General features: G+C 43.6%; 1 protein-coding gene across 2 annotated transcripts in view; it reads right to left on the bottom strand.

Moving 5' to 3' along the window:
• The window catches only part of AOPEP (aminopeptidase O (putative)), a 731,576-nt gene that overhangs the window by 101,559 nt on the left and 609,324 nt on the right, over positions 1-20,693 (bottom strand). For both annotated transcript variants that reach the window (XM_073670973.1, XM_073670974.1), the window contains exon 12: positions 269-331. In XM_073670973.1, the coding sequence (XP_073527074.1) occupies positions 269-331 (63 nt within the window). The remainder of the gene's footprint in view (positions 1-268; positions 332-20,693) is intronic.

Here is a 20,693-nt window from a genome sequence, read left to right as displayed (position 1 = left end):
TCATGTTATAATCTGTCTACAAGCCTAGTGGTGACCACAGTGTGAAGTCAACCCTCTGAGGGCTTCTTTTTCCCAGTTACAATAAAGTACACTCCATGTCACTAACATTCCTATGAAGGACCTCGTCAAGTCAGGGAGCTTCAGAGGGACTTGGGAGATTGCTGAAGTCTCACTACTAGGGTTTATCAGAGGTGCTTTCCCTGCAACAGGTACAGGACAAAAGATTTAGGAGTGTAGGGAGAAGGCATCCTCCTCATGCTGTCCTTACCTCTTGTTGGACTTGCTGCACTAGTCCATTTCCTGTCCATGTCTGGCTTTCCTCCAGCAAGGGCTACATAAGGAGACACAAGTAAAGAAGAGCAATCTTTTCATCATGAGGTCAGCCAATGAGCAGCACAAATAATGTCATAAGGCTGTGGTTCATCTTGTGTCTACAGGGCCAGCAGTCACATCTTCCCTCATAGCTGGCAGGCTGCTGTAGGCTGTGCATCCCAGCCATGGTGAGGGAGATGCGGCCTCCCTCCCTCCTTCCCTCAGCTGCCTGTCTGCAGGGAAGAATGGTGAGGAGAGTGTACAAACGTGTCTTGTTAGGAAATGAAACACCTCCAGCTTGTGCTGTCTGCTGGGGAGGAGCCTGCACACTACATTGGGCTGGAGGTAGAGGCTTTCCCGGCAATATTTGTTCAGTGTCAGCCTCAAATACTTCGCTCGCATGATTACACTCACACATGCAAAGTTGTTTTTTTTTTATTCCCTCTCTTCTTCGCAGAAATACATTGACGGATTACTTATGGAATGCACAGGGCGGCAATGTTTAGACTATCAGCTATTAAAAAATCAGCAAGCTCTCCTCAGTTCACACACACCTCATGCTGCCGAATACCTAGAGGAATACACCTTGTGCAACAACACCCTGCCTCACAGCCATAGTCCAGACACTAAGTTATGCAAAGTGTGCAACAATTTGGGATGGAAGTCTAGCAAGGCCGTCTGCTCTTACCACAAGTCATACATTATAGGATTTTTTTTTTCTACACCGATGTACTAAATATGGCCATGAGCATGCACATTGTACTACCGAAAAAGTACCTAAAACAATGCAGATAAAAAAAGGACTGTATGGATTGCCAATTATGTTTTTAATATTTTTTTGCATGCCAGAAAATCACCCTCTAGACCAGTATTTTCCAAATTCCAGTCCTCACGGCCCACATCACGTCATGTTTTCAGGATTTCCTTAGTATTACACACTCATCAAGGAATCAGAAATAGCTACAGGTTCTCTCACCTGTGCGATACTAAGGAAACCCTGAAAACATGATGTGTTGGGGGCCGTGATGACGGGGTTTGGGAAACACTGGTCTCTAGGCTCTCGATTTTAATATCATGCTTCATATTATTTTCATTAGTTCCCGATAGAGGGTGTTTTCACAATCTTATTCAATGCCACTGAATGATGCCCAGGTTCAAATACTAGTCGTGATTGATTGTGACTAGACACCATTGTCCATTATGCAAAAATAGAAATAGTGTCATTTTAAAAGAAATAATTACCCTGCAGTATAAACCTTAACATAAAATAATACTCATATTAGGGGTGTTGAATCTCCATGGTTGGCATCACCTATGATGTGAAGGTAAACTGTTTGGGTATAAATAAAAGACTATGTAAAAGTTTAAGGCAGCTGTGGCAAAAGATGCATCATAGTAAGAATGCTTTCAAAAATAGAAGTGGTAGTATGATGCAAAAGATGCAAAATGAATGATCAAAAGAGATATCTATATGAAATCAATATTAGGTGTAAAGACCAATCACCTACAAATCAGGTGTATGAGTAACCAATTGTACCAAACAGTAGACAATAATCATTTTCATATGTAGGTTGAAACACAGTTTTTAACTGAAACAGAAACAGCTGTGTCAGAGTCTTAAAACTGGGTGAGGAACAGCCCAACTCTCAGGTGAGGTTGTAGAAGACAGTTTCAGGTGATGGGTCATACATAATGGCAAGACTGAGCACAACAGCAAGGCACAAGGTACTTATAATGATTCGTCAACATTTGGCTCTAACAAAGGGCAGCTTGTTTGCAGAAACGCTGGAAAACCGTACACTAAGGAGTAGAGATGAGCGTTGTTCTACTCGAACTGTTAGCCAATCTCAAATTCGAGCTGTTTTGGGCGGTGTTCGAGCCGTTCGGCGAACACGAACAATTTGAGAAAAATTCGGCTGTTCGAGGTTATGTTCGATAACTGTTCGTGCACCAAAATCATAACTGGATTTTTTCTCAGTAATGATGAAAATTAATGTTAATACGCAGTTTGAGTGTACAGCGGGGTGGGGGGAGGGGCAGGGGATGGATCTCTGCAGAAATAATGAAGATCTCCATTTTTTTTTCTCTTTCCCGCATTTACAGTGGGGAGGTGCAATCTGTCAGCCTATCAGCAGCGCACACACGGAGCGAAGTGCTTTTTTTTCACACAAGCAAGGGCATGTGTCATTGGCAGTGTATGTCACATGTCCTTGCCCTATAAGACCAAGCCATTTTCCCCGTCGCCACCATTTTCTCACTGCTGCAGCTGCGTGTTAGACGGTACCGCTGTTGCTGTGTGCGCTATACCTTGTTAATTTCAAGCCAATTTGCGCACAAATCTACAGATAGCTTGGGAGTAGGGAATAGTTGTGATTGCAGTTCTTTTAAGGACTAGGTTACAGCATTTCCTACGACTTTTATCAGGCAGGTCTGTGCTCTTAAATAGATAGATTGTGGGAGTAAAGACTAATTGTAATTGGAGTCCTTTTCAGGACTAGGTTACATCAGTTCCTATCAGTTTTTGCCAGGCAGGTCTGTGCCAGTGCTGTGCAAGTTTTTTTCACAGCATTTGGCTGAATCTAGCAAAGCTAATCCTTTTTGGCCTATTGCAGAGTGTGTTAGTCAGTGGAGTAGCCTATCTGTGTTGCAAGATATACCACCTGTGTATAGAATACCAATTTTTTTACTGCACCTAGTGAAGTAAAATCTTTTGGGCATAGCATCATTCTATTAGTCCATCTATACTGACCTCCATCAGGTTGCAAATTGAATATAATTTTTTTCTGCATCTAGCTCTGAAAAAATATTGGGCTTCTAGCTGTGTGTGGGACTTGTTCTATTAATCCATCTATACAGACCTCCATCAGGTTGCAAACTGAATATATTTTTTTCTGCATCTAGCTCTGAAAAAATATTGGGCTTCTAGCTGTGTGTGGGACTTGTTCTATTAATCCATCTATACAGACCTCCATCAGGTTGCAAACTGAATATATTTTTTTTCTGCATCTACCTCTGAAAAAATATTGGGCTTCTAGCTGTGTGTGGGACTTGTTGTATTAGTCCATCTATACTGACCTCCATCAGGTTGCAAACTGAATATATTTTTTTCTGCATCTACCTCTGAAAAAATATTGGGCTTCTAGCTGTGTGTGGGACTTGTTCTATTAATCCATCTATACAGACCTCCATCAGGTTGCAAACTGAATATATTTTTTTTCTGCATCTACCTCTGAAAAAATATTGGGCTTCTAGCTGTGTGTGGGACTTGTTGTATTAGTCCATCTATACTGACCTCCATCAGGTTGCAAACTGAATATATTTTTTTCTGCATCTACCTCTGAAAAAATATTGGGCTTCTAGCTGTGTGTGGGACTTGTTCTATTAATCCATCTATACAGACCTCCATCAGGTTGCAAACTGAATATATTTTTTTCTGCATCTACCTCTGAAAAAATATTGGGCTTCTAGCTGTGTGTGGGACTTGTTCTATTAATCCATCTATACAGACCTCCATCAGGTTGCAAACTGAATATATTTTTTTCTGCATCTACCTCTGAAAAAATATTGGGCTTCTAGCTGTGTGTGGGACTTGTTGTATTAGTCCATCTATACTGACCTCCATCAGGTTGCAAACTGAATATATTTTTTTCTGCATCTACCTCTGAAAAAATATTGGGCTTCTAGCTGTGTGTGGGACTTGTTGTATTAGTCCATCTATACTGACCTCCATCAGGTTGCAAACTGAATATATTTTTTTCTGCATCTACCTCTGAAAAAATATTGGGCTTCTAGCTGTGTGTGGGACTTGTTCTAATAATCCATCTATACAGACCTCCATCAGGTTGCAAACTGAATATATTTTTTTCTGCATCTAGCTCTGAAAAAATATTGGGCTTCTAGCTGTGTGTGGGACTTGTTCTATTAATCCATCTATACAGACCTCCATCAGGTTGCAAACTGAATATATTTTTTTCTGCATCTACCTCTGAAAAAATATTGGGCTTCTAGCTGTGTGTGGGACTTGTTCTATTAATCCATCTATACAAACCTCCATCAGGTTGCAAACTGAATATATTTTTTCTGCATCTAGCTCTGAAAAAATATTGGGCTTCTAGCTGTGTGTGGGACTTGTTCTATTAATCCATCTATACAGACCTCCATCAGGTTGCAAACTGAATATATTTTTTTCTGCATCTACCTCTGAAAAAATATTGGGCTTCTAGCTGTGTGTGGGACTTGTTCTATTAATCCATCTATACAGACCTCCATCAGGTTGCAAACTGAATATATTTTTTTCTGCATCTAGCTCTGAAAAAATATTGGGCTTCTAGCTGTGTGTGGGACTTGTTCTATTAATCCATCTATACAGACCTCCATCAGGTTGCAAACTGAATATATTTTTTTTCTGCATCTAGCTCTGAAAAAATATTGGGCTTCTAGCTGTGTGTGGGACTTGTTCTATTAATCCATCTATACAGACCTCCATCAGGTTGCAAACTGAATATATTTTTTTTCTGCATCTACCTCTGAAAAAATATTGGGCTTCTAGCTGTGTGTGGGACTTGTTGTATTAGTCCATCTATACTGACCTCCATCAGGTTGCAAACTGAATATATTTTTTTCTGCATCTACCTCTGAAAAAATATTGGGCTTCTAGCTGTGTGTGGGACTTGTTCTATTAATCCATCTATACAGACCTCCATCAGGTTGCAAATTGAATATAATTTTTTTCTGCATCTAACCCAGCCAATAGTTTTGGCCTAATACCACAGTTTGGCCACCCAGCTCTGCTCGGTTCCCATCCATTGTTTTTTTGTGCAAACAACTCCAGAGTTGTGAATTAGTTAACCACCAAAATGAGTGGAAAAAGGCCTGCTGCTGGTGGAAAGGGGAATAGGCGTGTTGGGAAGGGGAAAAAAGGTTGTGTCCGTGGGGTAGGTGTTAAAGCAACAGTAACATCTGCAGAAGAAAGACCATCTTCCAGCCAAACTAAAATGTCTACTTCTTTTAGCGGACAATGTGATAAGATCCCTTTCTTACGGCCACGCCAATCGCTACAAATTCCAGATGAGGCACAAAAACAGCAGGTGCTTCAACGGATATCAAGTGCTCCTTTAAGTGGGCTCTCCTCCACATCAACTTCAACATCACAAATACTCCAGTCCTCAAAGGTGTCACCCCAATCGCACTTGCTTCCTCACAGCTCCCAAATCTCCAGCTGCCTGTCTGAGTATGAGGTAGAACAGATGGTTGAGTCTGCAGAGCTGTTTACTCATACTATAGCCTGGGAATCAGAGGTCGACTCCAGCGCTTCTGTGAATCCAGACGAGGAAATGATCTGCACTGATGCCCAGAATCTTTATGAGTCGGATCCAGGACCAGACGCAGAAGGTTCTGACCATAATGTAGACCCTCATTCCCAAACTGTAACTCCTGTTGGTGGAGACAATGAGGAAGACGATGATAAGACTCAAATACCTGATTGGAGCGACAACTTTAGTTTTTTGTCAGGGCAGGAACAGGTTGGCTCTGAGGATGACGGGTGTGATAACGCACAGGGTGATGATGATGAGGTTGGAGATCCCACTTACTGTCAACCCACAGTCAGCCAAGAGATGAGGTCAGCAGAGGAGGTGGAGGAAGATGCTAGTGACGACGAGGTCAGGTTGCGCCTTCCTGGACAGAGACGTAGTACTGGAAGCACGTCAACAACTGCATCCTCAAACACAACTCTGCCTCTCACCACAAGTCGTGGTGGCTCTTCAGGTCGCATGGGTGCTAAGCCTTGCATAGCCTGGGCATTTTTTCAGATCGATAAAGATGACCCAACTCGTGTTATCTGTAACATTTGTCAGCAAAAGCTAAGTAGAGGCCAAAAAATACATAGTTTGAGTACTTCATGCATGAACCGGCACATGGACATGAAGCATAAGTTGCAGTGGGAAGCTCAGTGTGCTACAATGCGGCCTAGCCGGCCGGGCCAACCACCGTCTGCCATATCTTGTGCATCCGCGGCCTCTTCATCCTCTGTGACTGGGGGGACAGCAGTCACACCTGTTTTGGGGCGCAGACCTGCCACCTCTTTACCCGCAACAGCCAGCGTGATTGGCAGGTCATCATTTTCTTTGGAGGTGGTAACACCAGCTGGTGTTGAGCGCTGTCCGACATCGATAGCACCACCTTTGGATCAAGGCAACTTAACATGTCCGCCTGCATCTTCCTCACAGACCGGCAGTTTGCCGGGGACACCCTTATCAACCCCGTCTAAGCACAATAGCCAGTCCTCGGTCCCTCAGATGTGGACAAGTAAAAGACCATTTCCTCCTAGCCATGAGAAAGCTAAGAGGTTGAATTTCACCATCTGCAAGCTCTTGGCTACAGAAATGCTGCCTTTCCGCCTGGTGGACACAGAGGATTTTCGAGACCTTATGTCCGTCGCAGTGCCCCAGTACCAGATGCCCAGTCGGCACTACTTCTCAAAGAAAGGTGTGCCTGCGCTCCACCAGCATGTCGCACACAACATCACCGCTTCTTTGAGAAACTCTGTGTGTGACAGGGTGCATTTCACCACAGACACTTGGACGAGTAGGCATGGACAGGGGCGTTACATGTCGCTGACTGGGCACTGGGTAACTATGGTGACAGCAGGACAAGGGGCTGCTGTCCAAGTCTTGCCGTCCCCACGAGTTGTGCGTCAATCCTCTTTATGTCAAAGTTCCTCCACTGCTTCTGCCTCCTCAACCTCCTCTCGGTCTTCCACCTGCACCCAAAGCCTGTCTGGTCATGCCACAAGCTTTCTAACTGCGCAGAAGGGATCCTGCACACCTCCTTACTATGCTGGCAGTAGGGCTCAACGTCATCAGGCGGTTTTTACATTGAAATGTCTGGGAAATGTGAGTCACACAGCTGAGGAGTTGTGGTCAGCTCTGGAGAACCAATTTCATGAATGGTTGTCTCCACTGGACCTGAAACCAGGGAAGGCCGTGTGCGACAATGCTGCAAACCTGGGTGCGGCCCTTCGCCGGGGCAATGTCACACACGTGCCTTGTATGGCTCACGTGTTGAACCTGGTTGTCCAGCAATTTTTAGCCCACTATCCCAGACTAGATGGCCTTCTGCAGAGGGCACAGTCGCTGTGTGCTCACTTCCGCCGTTCGCATCCCGCAGCTCAGCGACTTACATCTCTACAGAAGTCGTTGGGCCTGCCACTTCACCGGCTAAAATGCGATGTGCCTACCCGGTGGAATTCAACTCTGCACATGTTGCAGCGACTGTGGCAGCACCGACAAGCCCTGGTGCAATACGTTCTGACGTATAGCCTGGGCCAACGAGATTCAGAGGTGGGGCAAATCACGCTGGAGGAGTGGTCTCAGATCAGGGACCTATGCACCCTTCTGCACAGTTTTGAAATGGCGACGAAGATGTTTAGTGCTGACGATGCCATTATCAGCATGACTATTCCGGTGATTTACATGCTGGAGCACATGTTAAACAGAATTCGGAGTCAGGTGGTGGCACAAGAGGAGGTGGAGGAAGTAGAGGAGGAGGAGTTGTATGCGGAAGGGCTAACATCTGCAAGGTCCAGACGGTCGGCAGCACCAAGGCGGCAGGCATGTGAGGGTGGGGGAGATGGTTTTACCAGGGCGCATGGTAGCAGCCAAACTAGTGAGGAAGGTGCAGGAGCCCAGGAAGAAGTGGAGGACGAACTGATGGAAGACTCATCAGATGAGGGAGACCTTGATCACATTTCTGTTGTGCGAGGTTGGGGGGAGAGGACAGAGGAAGGAAGCATGATTGTTACCTTGCCACCAATACAACAGGGACTTGGTGCTCCTGGATGCGCAACACACATGAGTGCCTTCTTGCTGCACTACCTGCAACATGACCCTCGAATTGTGAGAATTAGAAATAATCCTGACTACTGGGTTGCCACACTGTTAGATCCCCGGTACAAAAGTAAATTTGCAGAAATTATTCCTGCCATAGAAAGGGATGCACGCATGCAGGAGTATCAGCAGAGACTGTTGCAGAATCTTACATGTGCTTTTCCACAAAATACCAGTGGTGCACGTAGTGAATCTCACAGTTCCAACTTGCCAACCGTGGGACCGTCAAGTGTTCAGCACTCAAACCGTAACAGAACCACAGTATCTGCTGGTAACATCAATTTTGCGGAATCATTTCACCACTTTTTTAGCCCATCCTTTGCAAGGCCACAGGAGACAAGAAGTCTGACACATAGTCAACGCCTAGAGACGATGGTACAGGAGTATCTCCAAGTAAACATTGAAGCCACGACTGTGTCACTTGACCCTTGCTCTTTTTGGGCTTCCAATCTGGATAAATGGCCGGAGCTAGCCACTTACGCCTTGGAGATCTTGTCATGCCCCGCAGCCAGCGTTCTGTCTGAACGTGTGTTCAGCGCTGCTGGTGGTGTGCTGACAGATAAGCGCACGCGGCTCTCCACTGATAATGTAGACAGACTCACGTTCATAAAGATGAACAAATCATGGATCCGAAACGACTTTTCTACCCCTGTGTCATCCTGGGGAGAGTAAAAGCTTGATGATTGGTTAAAATCACCCTACCAACCGTTTTAAGCTTTCAAATTACTAATCATGTTTATCTGTATCTTGACTGGAAAATAATTTGGGCTTTGTAGCAGTGTGCAGCACTGATCCTATTAGGCCATCTATACTAAAGCTTCACCAGATTTAAAATTAATAATAATTTTTAGCTGCATCTAGCCCGGAAAATAATTTTGGGGCTCCGAGATGCGCAAGACACATAAGTGCCTTCTTGCTGCACTACCTGCAGCATGACCCTCATATTGTCAGAATTCGAAGTAATCATGACTACTGGGTTGCCACAATCTTAGATCCCCCAAACTTTTCGATCAACTTTTTCATTTTAATAAAGACCAAAAAAATGGTCATTTTTGAAATTATAAGCATTAGCAGGTTGTTAGAAACTGAAATCAAACAGTTTTCAACTCAAAACTTTATTCTAGGTGATGTTACATTTTCACATAGGACCCCTTGTTCGAAAGGAGCTTCTGAACTCTCTCGTCCATTGAATTTGTCAGGTTTTGGATGGTTTCTGCTTCAATTGTTTTGCATGAGGACAGAATACCCTCCCAGAGCTGTTGCTTAGATGTGAACTGCCTCCCGCCATCATAGACACTCCTTTTAATGATGCTCCAAAGGTTCTGAATGGGGTACAGGTCAGGGGAGCATGGGGGTCACACCATAAGTTTGTCCCCTTTTATGCCCATATCAGCCAGAGATGCAGATGTTTTATGTGCAGCATGAGATGGTGCATTATCATGCAGAAAAATGATCTTGCTGTGAAATACACGGTTCTTCTTCTTGAACCATGGCAGGAAGTGCTGTTTGAGAAAATCCACATACATTATGGAGTTCATCTTTAGCGCCTTCAGGGATCCTAAAGGGGCCGACAATCTCTCTCCCCATGATTCCAGCCCAAAACATTACTCCACCTCCTCCTTGTTGGCACTGTAGCCGTGTTTGCGTGGGGTGTCCATCAACCAGCCATCCTCCACTCCATCCATCTGGACCATCGAGCGCTGCACGGCACTCATCCGTGAACAAAACAGTTTTGAAATCAGTCTTCATGTAATGTTTGGCCCACTGGAGCCGTTTCTGCTTGTGTGAAGTGGATAGAGGAGGTCGACAGGATGGCGTATGCACAGCTGCAAACCTCTGAAGGACCCTGCATCTTGTTGTTCGGGGGACGTTGGAGGCACAAGCAGCTTCAAAAACTTGACTGCTGCTATGACAAGGCTTTTTTGCCGCTGCTCTTTCAACCTGACGTAATTGCCTGTAGGAAAGAGTCCTCAATTTGCCCTTATCAGCACGCACACGTGTGTACTGTGAATCAGCTACATACTTCTTGATTGCCAAGACACTTCATCCTGATCATCGCACAATGTTGATTGTAGTCATGCCTTGACCTAAACACTCCACAATTTGTTGCTTCTCAGCAGCCGACACATCCCTTTTCTTTCCCATTTTGGCAGAAAATGTAGGCTGCTTAATAATGTGAGACAACCTTCTTAAGTAGTCTTGCCTTTCATTGGACACACCTGCCAAACTAATTAGCACAGGTGTCTGCAATTGCTTACAGTGATATAAAGAGCCCTGACACACATCACCATCAATGAGTTTAACTGACAAACAAACAAATTCTTCCCTTATCACTCCTAAACACTTTTTGCATAATAATTTGGAACGCAGTGTACATGTGCTTTTCCACAAAACACCAGTGGTTCACGTAGTGAATCTTACAGTTCTAACTTGCCAACCGTGGTCTGTATGGAGTTGTTCAATAAAGGGTCCAAAATTAAGATAACATAGATGGGAGAGGTCTCTATGAATAGGAATTCCTAAGTATTTGATACCCTGTGAGGGCCAGGCAAAGGGAAAGTTGGACTGGATGGAATCCTATATGGATTTGGGGAGGGAGACATCAAGGGCCTCAGACTTCGCTGCATTGATTTTAAAATTTGACCATGTAACAAAGTGATCTATTTCAGCCATAACAGCATGGATGGATATATGTGATTGAGTGATATATACTAGGACATCATCAGCAAATAGAGAGCACTTGTACTCGGTGCCTCCCACCTCAATCCACCTAATATTGGGGTTATGGCGAATTGATGAGAGCAGGTGCTCCGTCACTAGGATGTATAAGAGAGGGGACAGAGGACATCCCTGCCTTGTCCCATTGGTGATTGTGAAAGGTGATGAAAATGTTCTGATGCACCCCCTGGGCCTTGGGACACCCGGAGCCGGACCCTTTTTGGTGGATGCTGGTGGTTGTAGTCTTCGTGGCGGCGACCCGGTTCCGTGGCTCAGGGTGGTCAAACCAGTGGCGGAACTATTTATGTGGTTTTGATGTTTAAATGTCCGACTACGCCACCCGTGGATTGCGGTCAGAGTGAACCGCCGCTGCAGGGCAGACCGCTGAGGCTGGTGTTGTGGGTGCAGCAGAGCGTAGCATAACTCCCCACGGGAGGAGTATAGCCTCAGGGCAGTGTATGCGGAGGATGGGGGTGATGGTGCAGGGCAGCAGCAGTAACGACACGGAGTCAGTGATGCAGTCCAGGGCCTTTACTCACAGTTCTTATTATCCAGACCACGTCTGCAGGTAACGGCTGCCCACGTCGTACTGTGCTCACCAGGTGAGGGGCTCAGACAACTCCCAGATAACTTTGGAGCGCTTCACAGGACCCCCTTTGTGTGTCCTTTGTCTGGCCTTTCTTACCAACCCTTCTGTCCGGCTGCCTCGGGCCTCCTCTTGGTAAACTTGGCGCCAGTTTCCCTGACCCTATGTGGTGCCTTCCTAGCGGGTGTAGCGAGGGGCTGCGCCACATAAAATGTCACAGCCTCCGGTTTCTAGCTGAGGGTCGTTTCCTGCCTCCACTAGTTTCGGGGACCGGTCTCCCCCTTTGGCCTGACCCCTCCACGCAGGTGGATTCGGGCGTGCGGTGGCGACTCGCCCGTCCGCACCCCTGGGATCCCTTCATTCCTCGTTCCTGGAGCCTTCTCCGCTCCTCTTCCTTCCTTCTCCCTCTTCCAGGCCTGGGCCTCTGTTACTAGGCCCGCCTCCGGAGCAGAGCTCATGCAGAGCCCCTGCTCCCTGCCACTTCTGCTCAGACTTCTCTGCACTGAACTAAGATGGTGCCCACCTTTTATACTCCCTTCTCAATGCACCCAGGAACTGCTTCCTCCCTGCTCCTGCACTACAGGGTTCCCCTTCCTCAGTGTTCCCTCCCCCCACTCCAGCCAGGGACAGGGACTGTCGTGCCCATCTCAGAGGCATATTGGTCGCCCTGCCCCACGGCAATGTGGTGTAATGCATGCAGGTGTCGGGTCCTGATCCACACTCCATCCTTACCTGAGAGTGAGATATCACACCTCTGGGTGAGGTGCAATACCTCTGTAGCAACCGAGCCCTCATGGTGCTACAGTTCCATTTATCTTCAGCCTAGGTGACGTATTGTGATACAGGGCCGTGATTTTGGCTATAAAAGGGTCCCCTAGACCCCTACCCCAAGCTTTTTAAGAGAATCATATATGGCGTGCCAGGAGACTCTATGGAATGCTTTCTCAGCATCCAACGAGAGTATCTAATTACAAATTTTTAACTGCATCTAGCCCAGGAAATACTTTGTGCCTAGTAGCAGTGTCTGCTAGTCAGCGGATTATCCCGGCTGTTAAGCAAGCTACACCACCTGTAGTTTGGACACTTAATTTTTTCAAAGGAAATGCTTCGGGACCATGGGATACTCAGTGAAGAGCATCAGGAGGCACCCCAAGGCATAGGGGCTGGGACTGGCAGTAGGATGCCTTGCGGTGGACAGCCGAGCTCGATCCTTATAAAAGCTTTTTAACTGCAGCAGCTTTAGTGGACGCTACTGGAGCTTGAATTACGCGGCTGCTGGCATGAGACTTGCCCTCCAATAGATCCTTGTAAATGGATTTAAAGTGTATTCATTCAAATTAGAGAGACAATTTAAATTAAAAAGCTTAGAGCTGCCTCCACCACAGGGGGGCTCGCTCGACCCACCAGCGGACAGGCACCAGTATTGGGAGAGGGGGGCTGGCCATCAGGGTTCACCGCGGCTCTGGCACAAACCCGGCGACATGGAGGTGGCACGGGCAGGAGCGGACTGGCCGTGTCGGCTTCTCACTTTTTGGATTTTAGAAGGGCATGACATGCCTATATCTGTGTCTCCCCCTCCTTTTACTCCTCCACCTCTTTTATTTTCGCATGACTATATGTACTTGTCACTTTTCCATGTGTTAGTTATGTCTTCTGAGCAGTTTGTCAGCTTTTGGACACCTTTGAAGGTGTTTTCTATGTGTTTCTATGTGTTTTTGTTTGCCTGCCATTGGTTTTAACGGTGTTCGAAGGTGTTCGACGAACAGTTCGACGAACAGTTCGGCGAACACACGGGAGTTCGACGAACAGTTCGGCGAACACACGGGTGTTCGACGAACCGAACCGAACTCGAACACTACGGGGGTGGCTCAACACTACTAAGGAGTGTCTGCAGGCGACTGTGAAGCATGGTAGAAGTTTCTTGCAAGACGGGGCTGTATTTGAATGAATGGAGTTGCGTATTTGGATTAATGGTGTCCTCAATTCTGAGAAATACAGGCAGATAAATATCTATCAACCAATACCTTTTTGGAGGAATATGATTGACTCCAATTTATTCCGCAGCAGGAATATTACCCTAAATATACAGTTATGTGAACCAGACAGAAAAAAATACCCAATAAAAAGTAACTTTTAATAATTATCATTAAAAGTGTACTAAATAGTCCAAATGGGACAAAACATAACTACACATATCAATAAAAACATATGGGAGAAGGATAGTCAGGGTGAAAAAAATATGCAATCAGGCTTACCCTAAATAGCCCTTATGGGATGGAATGCCCTATCTAACAGCGGAGTGTTTTCACCCTAACGATACGAGTTGGTGTCCCCGATCCACGGAGGCTGTCCCTAACCTGTCCCTAGATCTCCCTAAACAAGCACACAAATAACATAATAAATGTTGACCAACATCAAATACAATCATGTCATAATTGACATGCTAAATATCACACAACATGCATGTTAATAGGGAAAAAAATGCAAAGACAGAGGGAAATTTGTCCCATAAATATTATCACTAGGATCAAAAACTAGCCCCCCAACACTAGTATATATAAGTGGGAGCCCCACAATAGCCACTCACAGGATCCCACACAGTTAGTCATTTATATCGTTGACCAATGCATTTTTGTCTAACTGTGTGGGATCCTGTTATTTTTGTGTGTTCCTAATAAATATCTGTACCCATTATTTTGGCTTGAGGACATGGTCTATTTTTGCTCATTATCTAGGGCTGATATATGTTATCATACACACCTTTGATGTTTTTAATTGTTTTTAATTGCTGTGTTATATTTTTTCTCTAATTTTCATAATAAAGACTCATTTGTGGACGTGCAGTCTTCCTTTTGCATACAATTTTTGTTTTCCATTTCTTACACTGGCACAAGGCAGCTGAAAGATGCAGCAACCTCATTAATAGGCCACACTTGTAATGAATTTGACAGCAGATCCTTCAAGACAAGCAAAATGTCAGTCTTAGGCCATGGCCCCATTATCAGTATTCAGTCAGTATTTTTCCTCTGGAGAGGGCACCATAACCAGGAGTGGGTGATAAATGCAGAATTGGTGACTTGTTTCTATTATACCTTTTCTCTGATTGTTCCTCACCTGGTTTTGGCTCCCACTCCTGAGAAAAAATACTTACAAAATACTGATAGTGTGGCCGTGGCCTTAAAGGTGTTTTCCCACTAACAAAGTTAATTTTAAAATTAATTTTAATCAATAGATCTTGGAATAATAATAATTTCCGCAATTGAATGTGTTTAGAAAAAATGTTCCTGTGCTGAGATAATCTTATAAATGTTCCCCTGCTATGTCCCATGTAATGGCTGTGTCTGACCGTGCAGGGACATGGTCTGATCATACCACAGCTCCTGGGCAGGGGAAGAAGCAAAAGAGAATATACAGATAGCACAGTATGGGATCACATCTGATTCTTTTTGTGAGATAAAGCATTTGCCTGCTTGTTTTTAAAAAATATTTTACCTAAAAGAAATAATTATTTCCGATCCTGTACTGTAATGCCTGTATACTCTTTTACTTCCTCCCCTGGCCAGGAGCTGTGGTATGATCCTGCACAGTCAGACACAGTCATTACACAGGACATAGCAGGGGCACATTTATAAGATTATCTCAGCACAGGGAAATTTTAGTTAAATCTTGGAATCTATTATTATTCCAAGATCTATTGATTAAAATTAACTTTGTGGGAAAACCCCTTTAATGAATTGAGGCCTTAATGTGTAAAAAAAAAAAAAGACCGAAAAAGTCAAACTTTTACTTTAAAGAAATTGTCCACTATTTGGACAACTCCTTGTAATACCCCACGCTTGGCCCCGATAAAATAAAAAAAGCTTATACTCACCTCCTGTGCTGGCGTGCTTCCCACGGTGTCAGCCCTCGCTTTCCCCAGGGCTCTCGTGCGGTTGTTGTGACAAGTGACCCTGGTGCCCTATCAGCTCTGGCGTCACTGTCTTCACCTCCTATCGAATTGAACATGAAGAGGAAGTGAGAGAGCAGCCGCAGCTTGGACTTGCTCTTCATGTTTGATTTGTCTGAAGGTGGGGACAGTGACGCCGGCGCTGATTGGGCACTGGGCTCACGTGTCACAACAACGAGAGAGCCCCGGGACCGCGAGTGCCGACACCGCTGGAACGACGCCAGCACGGGAGGTGAGTATAGGCTTTTTTATTTTATTGTGACCAAACATTTAGATCAAGAAGGGGTTGTCCAAGAGGTGGGAAACCCCTTTCACTTTTCAATTCACAAGTGGCAAATTTGTTGCAGAAATACATGGAACCATCTCATTCATTGGAATAAGGCTATAGAAATGGATGTGCTTGCCACCAAAATAATCAATTTGCATGCAAGGAATTGAAGTTCAGTTGCAGAAATTACTGTTACAAATCTGTGGTATATGAATGTAACCCTAGGCTTCATTCACACCAGTTCATTTTGTGCCATTGTTTTTTTTTACACCATGATTTTCATGTGTTCTGTTTCTTTCTTTTTTTTTTTCTTTTTTTTTCTGTTGATAAGCCTATTGAAAAATACATGAAAAAATGCCATACCTAAAGCATTTTACATTTGGAAAAAATACACCCAAAAAACCCTCCTGACACCCAACAAAAAAATTGCACTGTGGTAGGTTTCATAATTTCTAACAGCCAACATCTGCCCACAAATGTTTGACCCGAAAAGAAGGAAAAAAATATATGTAAAAAGTATGAAATTCCTCTTATAGATCAGACATATTGCTTTTAGTTGAAAACATGCTAATATCAGAATATTCTACCATATAGAGTGTCGAATACAAGTGTAATCTGTATTTTTGGAGTTTAGAAGAAAACCAAAGTAGATGGAAAAACCTAGAAGAAATACAAATAAAAAAATTGTAATTCTAGCAATCGTTAAGGAATAAACGTCACAATGTGTCAAACTATGATCCATCATATATAAAGAAATTTAACCCTTAGCGCATGTAAGTATTTTTTCATACTTTTTTACTTCTCCTTTAATGTAAAAAATAATTACATTCTAAATGCAGACGTTTCTTAGGTTTTTTTTTTTTTTTAGCATATAAAGCAAAAATATGAGAGTCAGACAGGATGGTGGAACAGGATGCCTAGTCTGCAGAATTCTGCTGCTATAGACTTGCATTATAATTAAAATTAATCCGTCGGAATCCTGTTCAACAGGACAAAAAGGGAGACAGACTCGGCTTGTGTTGTTTTAAAAAAATGGATCTTGACAGAAACTTGTAAAACAGAGACAAATGGACACTTTTAACCATGATGAAAGTCCCACTGGAAACCTATGGATCCCTTTAATGGCTCTATTTGGAAAAAAAAGTCAAGCTGACATTTTAACAAGAATAACTAAAATGCTACAGAAATCTAGTCCTACCCCAATAAGATAATACAGGTCGCTGTAATAGCCACTGTATTCTGCTGTAGTGGCTTACAGGAAAACTGTTGAGTATTTTATCCAAAGACTACAGCCCCACTATCCGTATTTGGTCAGTATTTTTCCCCAGCTTTCCTCAGTATTTGTAAGCCAAAACCAGGAGTGGGTGATAAATACAGAAGTGGTGACGGGTTTCTATTATACTTTACTGATTGTTCCTCATCTGGTTTTGGCTTACAAATACTGATGTAAAAAACTGACCAAATACTGATAGTGTGACCGTAGCCTAAGTAGAAACAGCCCGGTGGTGCTACACTTTTTTCAACAGACAAATGTATGAGTCACTGTAAAAAATGAACGACTATAATAAAATATATGCAATAAGTATAATATAATGTAGAAATATATTACAAACATAAACTGGTGTGATAAATGTAAAGACTCATTTTACACTGCTTTTGACACTTAAAAGTGGGTAGGAAAGTGATGAGGTTACTTATAAAAATAAGGTCTAAGCCAGATTTATGAATTGCAACTTTTTCGAAAATCTCAAGAGTTTTCACTGAAATAAGCAGGTGGTAAAATAAGAGAAAAAAACACTTTGCTGAGTTCACACGATGCGTATTTAATGCGTTTCTGCAGCGTTTTTGCAGTTGCGTAAACGCCACGGAAACGCATTAAAAACGCATGGTAGAAGGGCAGCAATGTTCCCCAATTGAAATCCGCATGTGCTGTGCCCATGATGCGGATTTTTCCGCAGCGTAAACGCGCTCAAAAATCCGCAGCATGTCAATTAATTTTGCGTAAACGCGGCGTTTTCGCCGCCATTGACTTGCATTAGAACGCGCTAATTCCGCAAGACTGCATCTGTACTTGCGTTATTGGCGCGTTCTAATGTGCGGATGGTACCCGGGTGTGGAGGAGAGGAGAGTCTCATCCACACCCAGGTACCATTAAAAAAGCTGTAAAACAAGAATAAAATAAAAAATATATATATATACTTACCTTCTGTCGGCCCGCGCACCGCTCCTGCTTGGTTCCCGGCACTTGCAGTGAGTTGAAGGACCTGCGCTGACGTCAGAGTCATGTGACGGGTCACGTGACGCTGACACAGGCAGGTCTTTCAATTCAAAGTTGCCGGCAGCCGGGAGAACGGAGTGTAAAGCAGGACAGCGCGGGCCATCGGAGGTAAGTATATACACTCTCTCGGGTCACACTATATAAATCCATGCTGTTTGCATGGATTTATATAGTGTGACCTAGTTGTCAAGCACTTTCCTAGTGATGCTAAAATCGCCTGGAAAGCGCTTGTCAATCTGCATGCGGAAATGCATGTGAACCCGCATGTGGATCCGCATGTATTCTGCAGGAAAAACGCATGTACAATCTGCATGCGTTTTTTCTGCCAGGGAGATGCAGAAATGATGCAGAAATTTTCTGCTTCATTTCTGCATCGTGTGCACATACCCTAAATACAGAAGCTTTGTATGTAAAGATTCACCAAATTCATTAAATATTGAGCGATCCTTTGAAAACGTGGTGCAAATCACACCCTTTAGCAAACACACATAAAAAAAAAATTACCCTTTAATAAATACCCCCCTTAGTACAAAGGTTTTTTTTTTTTCCTGGTAAATGAAGAAAAAAAAAAAAGATCTCTCCGCAATAGTTGGCACACTTGTTGATAGTTTTCAGGTAAAAACGTTTTTTTTTTCTATGCTGCACTGCATATAGGAAAAAAAAAATAGGTGAATATAACCAAAATAGTATATAGCACAAAGATTCTGATCCTTGATTTACATTCGCCAACTATAAAGCTCATATTAATCATAAGTGGTTTGTTACTTTAACCCCTTCACCCCCGGGCCATTTTCCGTTTTTGCGCTTTCGTCTTTTGCTCCCCTTCTTCCCAGAGCCATAACTTTTTTATTTTTTTGGTCAATATGGCCATGTGAGGGCTTATATTTTGTGGGACAAGTTGTACTTTTCAACGACACCATTGGTACTACCATATCGTGTACTAGAAAACAGGAAAAAAATTCCGAGTGCGGCGAAATTGCAAAAAAAGTGCTATTCCACAGTTTGTTTGTTTTTTTTTTTTACCATGTTCTGGAAATGCTAAAACTGACCTGCCATTCTTATTCTCCAGGTCATTATGAGTTTGTAGATACCAAACATGTATAGGTTCTTTTCTACTTTAAAAAAACAAAAAAAAAAAACACAAAATTTGAGCTTGGTTAAGTTGGTGTACATGCAGCACATAAATGCATGTTTCACAATGGCCATGAATCAGAAAAACCTACAAGAAGCAAAATTAAAATAAACCCTGCTGTAAATAAATAAAAGGCAAGTGCATTTAAATAAAATAGGGTTCTTTTGAAGCTCAAATTTTGTGTTTTTTCTTTGTATTTTTTGCATTCTGTGCAAACCTGGGTGTGGCCTCCCTTCCTAGAGCTGGATAATACATTTAAAGCTTCCCTAGGCTGGTGTTCACAGTTTGGGACTCAGTCCTTTGTCTGCCCTTATTCACACATTGAGGTCAACTTTGACACATGGTAAGGTTTTTAATATTAGACAGTGTAGGACCGTCCCGAACGGGTTCACCTTGTCATGGTGGGATAGCTTTTATACTATTTTTGATCAAAAACAGTGTTACTAAGAACCCTATTTTATTTAAATGCACTTGCTTTTTATTTATATACAGCAGGGTTTATGTTTATCTTGCTTCTTGTAGGTTTTTCTTTTTTACTTAAGTGGCTAAAAAATATATCCAAAGTTTGTTAAAAAAAAGTTGCCATTTTCCGAGACCCGCAACGCTACGTTGCCCATTATTGCATTTTATTGCTATGTTGCGGTGACAAAAAAAGAATTTTTAGTTATTTTTTTAATATTTTTAAAAACATTTTTTTTTACTTTTTACTGGCTTCAATGGTCTCCATGGGAGACTAGAAGCTGCGATTGTCAGATAGCCTGTGTGTGTCAGAATTGCTCACTTGCTATGAGCGCCAACCGATGGGCGATGCTCATAGCATCCTGGCAATGACAACTGCAGGGGTCTCCTGCAGACCCTGGGTTGTCATGCCGACCCATCGGCAACCCGGCAATGGGCGAGACTAGTGATGTCCTTCCGCCGCGGCCATGTTAAATGTCGCTGTCGGAGATTGACAGCGGCATTTAACATACTAACAGCCACGGGTGGATCACGATTCCTCTCGCGGATGTTAGGGGCACATGACAGTTGATCAGATCAACTGTCATGTCCCCGGAGAGGTGCGGGCTCATCGCCGGAGCCCGCGCCAAAGGGAGAGACACGACATGTGCTGTTCATGTATGGCACATGTTGGTAAGGGGTTAATATTACATGTTATCCATGCATCTGATCTGTATACAGTAAATCAGCAAAACCAAGACTCCAAGACTGAACTGATGCACATATCATTTCATCAAAGACCTTCTAGAAGACACTAAGCAGATTACAATAAATGAAATAGCTAGTGCATCTGTGGAGACCACTGATTGAGCATCAGCTGATTTTAATAGCGGTTGAGATGCCTCATAAATAGGTATAAGGGCTCGTACAGGTCAGAGTGTGATCTGACAAAACATGAGATTGTACCCCGACCAATGTTACTTCATTAGGCCATCATTCACATGTACAATTATTTCCTCAGAGTCTGTCCGAGGAAAAAAATTGCTGCATGTCCAAGTTTGATCCAATTTTCGGATCTCACTTGGCCATGCAAGTAAATGAGTCTCTGGGAAAAATTGGACTGCACTCG

The sequence above is a fragment of the Phyllobates terribilis genome, unplaced genomic scaffold (assembly GCF_046119375.1).
Source record: "Phyllobates terribilis strain yellow unplaced genomic scaffold, ASM4611937v1 Scaffold_1__5_contigs__length_1240528914, whole genome shotgun sequence".
In the NCBI taxonomy this organism is placed as follows: domain Eukaryota; kingdom Metazoa; phylum Chordata; class Amphibia; order Anura; family Dendrobatidae; genus Phyllobates; species Phyllobates terribilis.
This window is presented reverse-complemented; position numbering and strand designations above follow the sequence as displayed.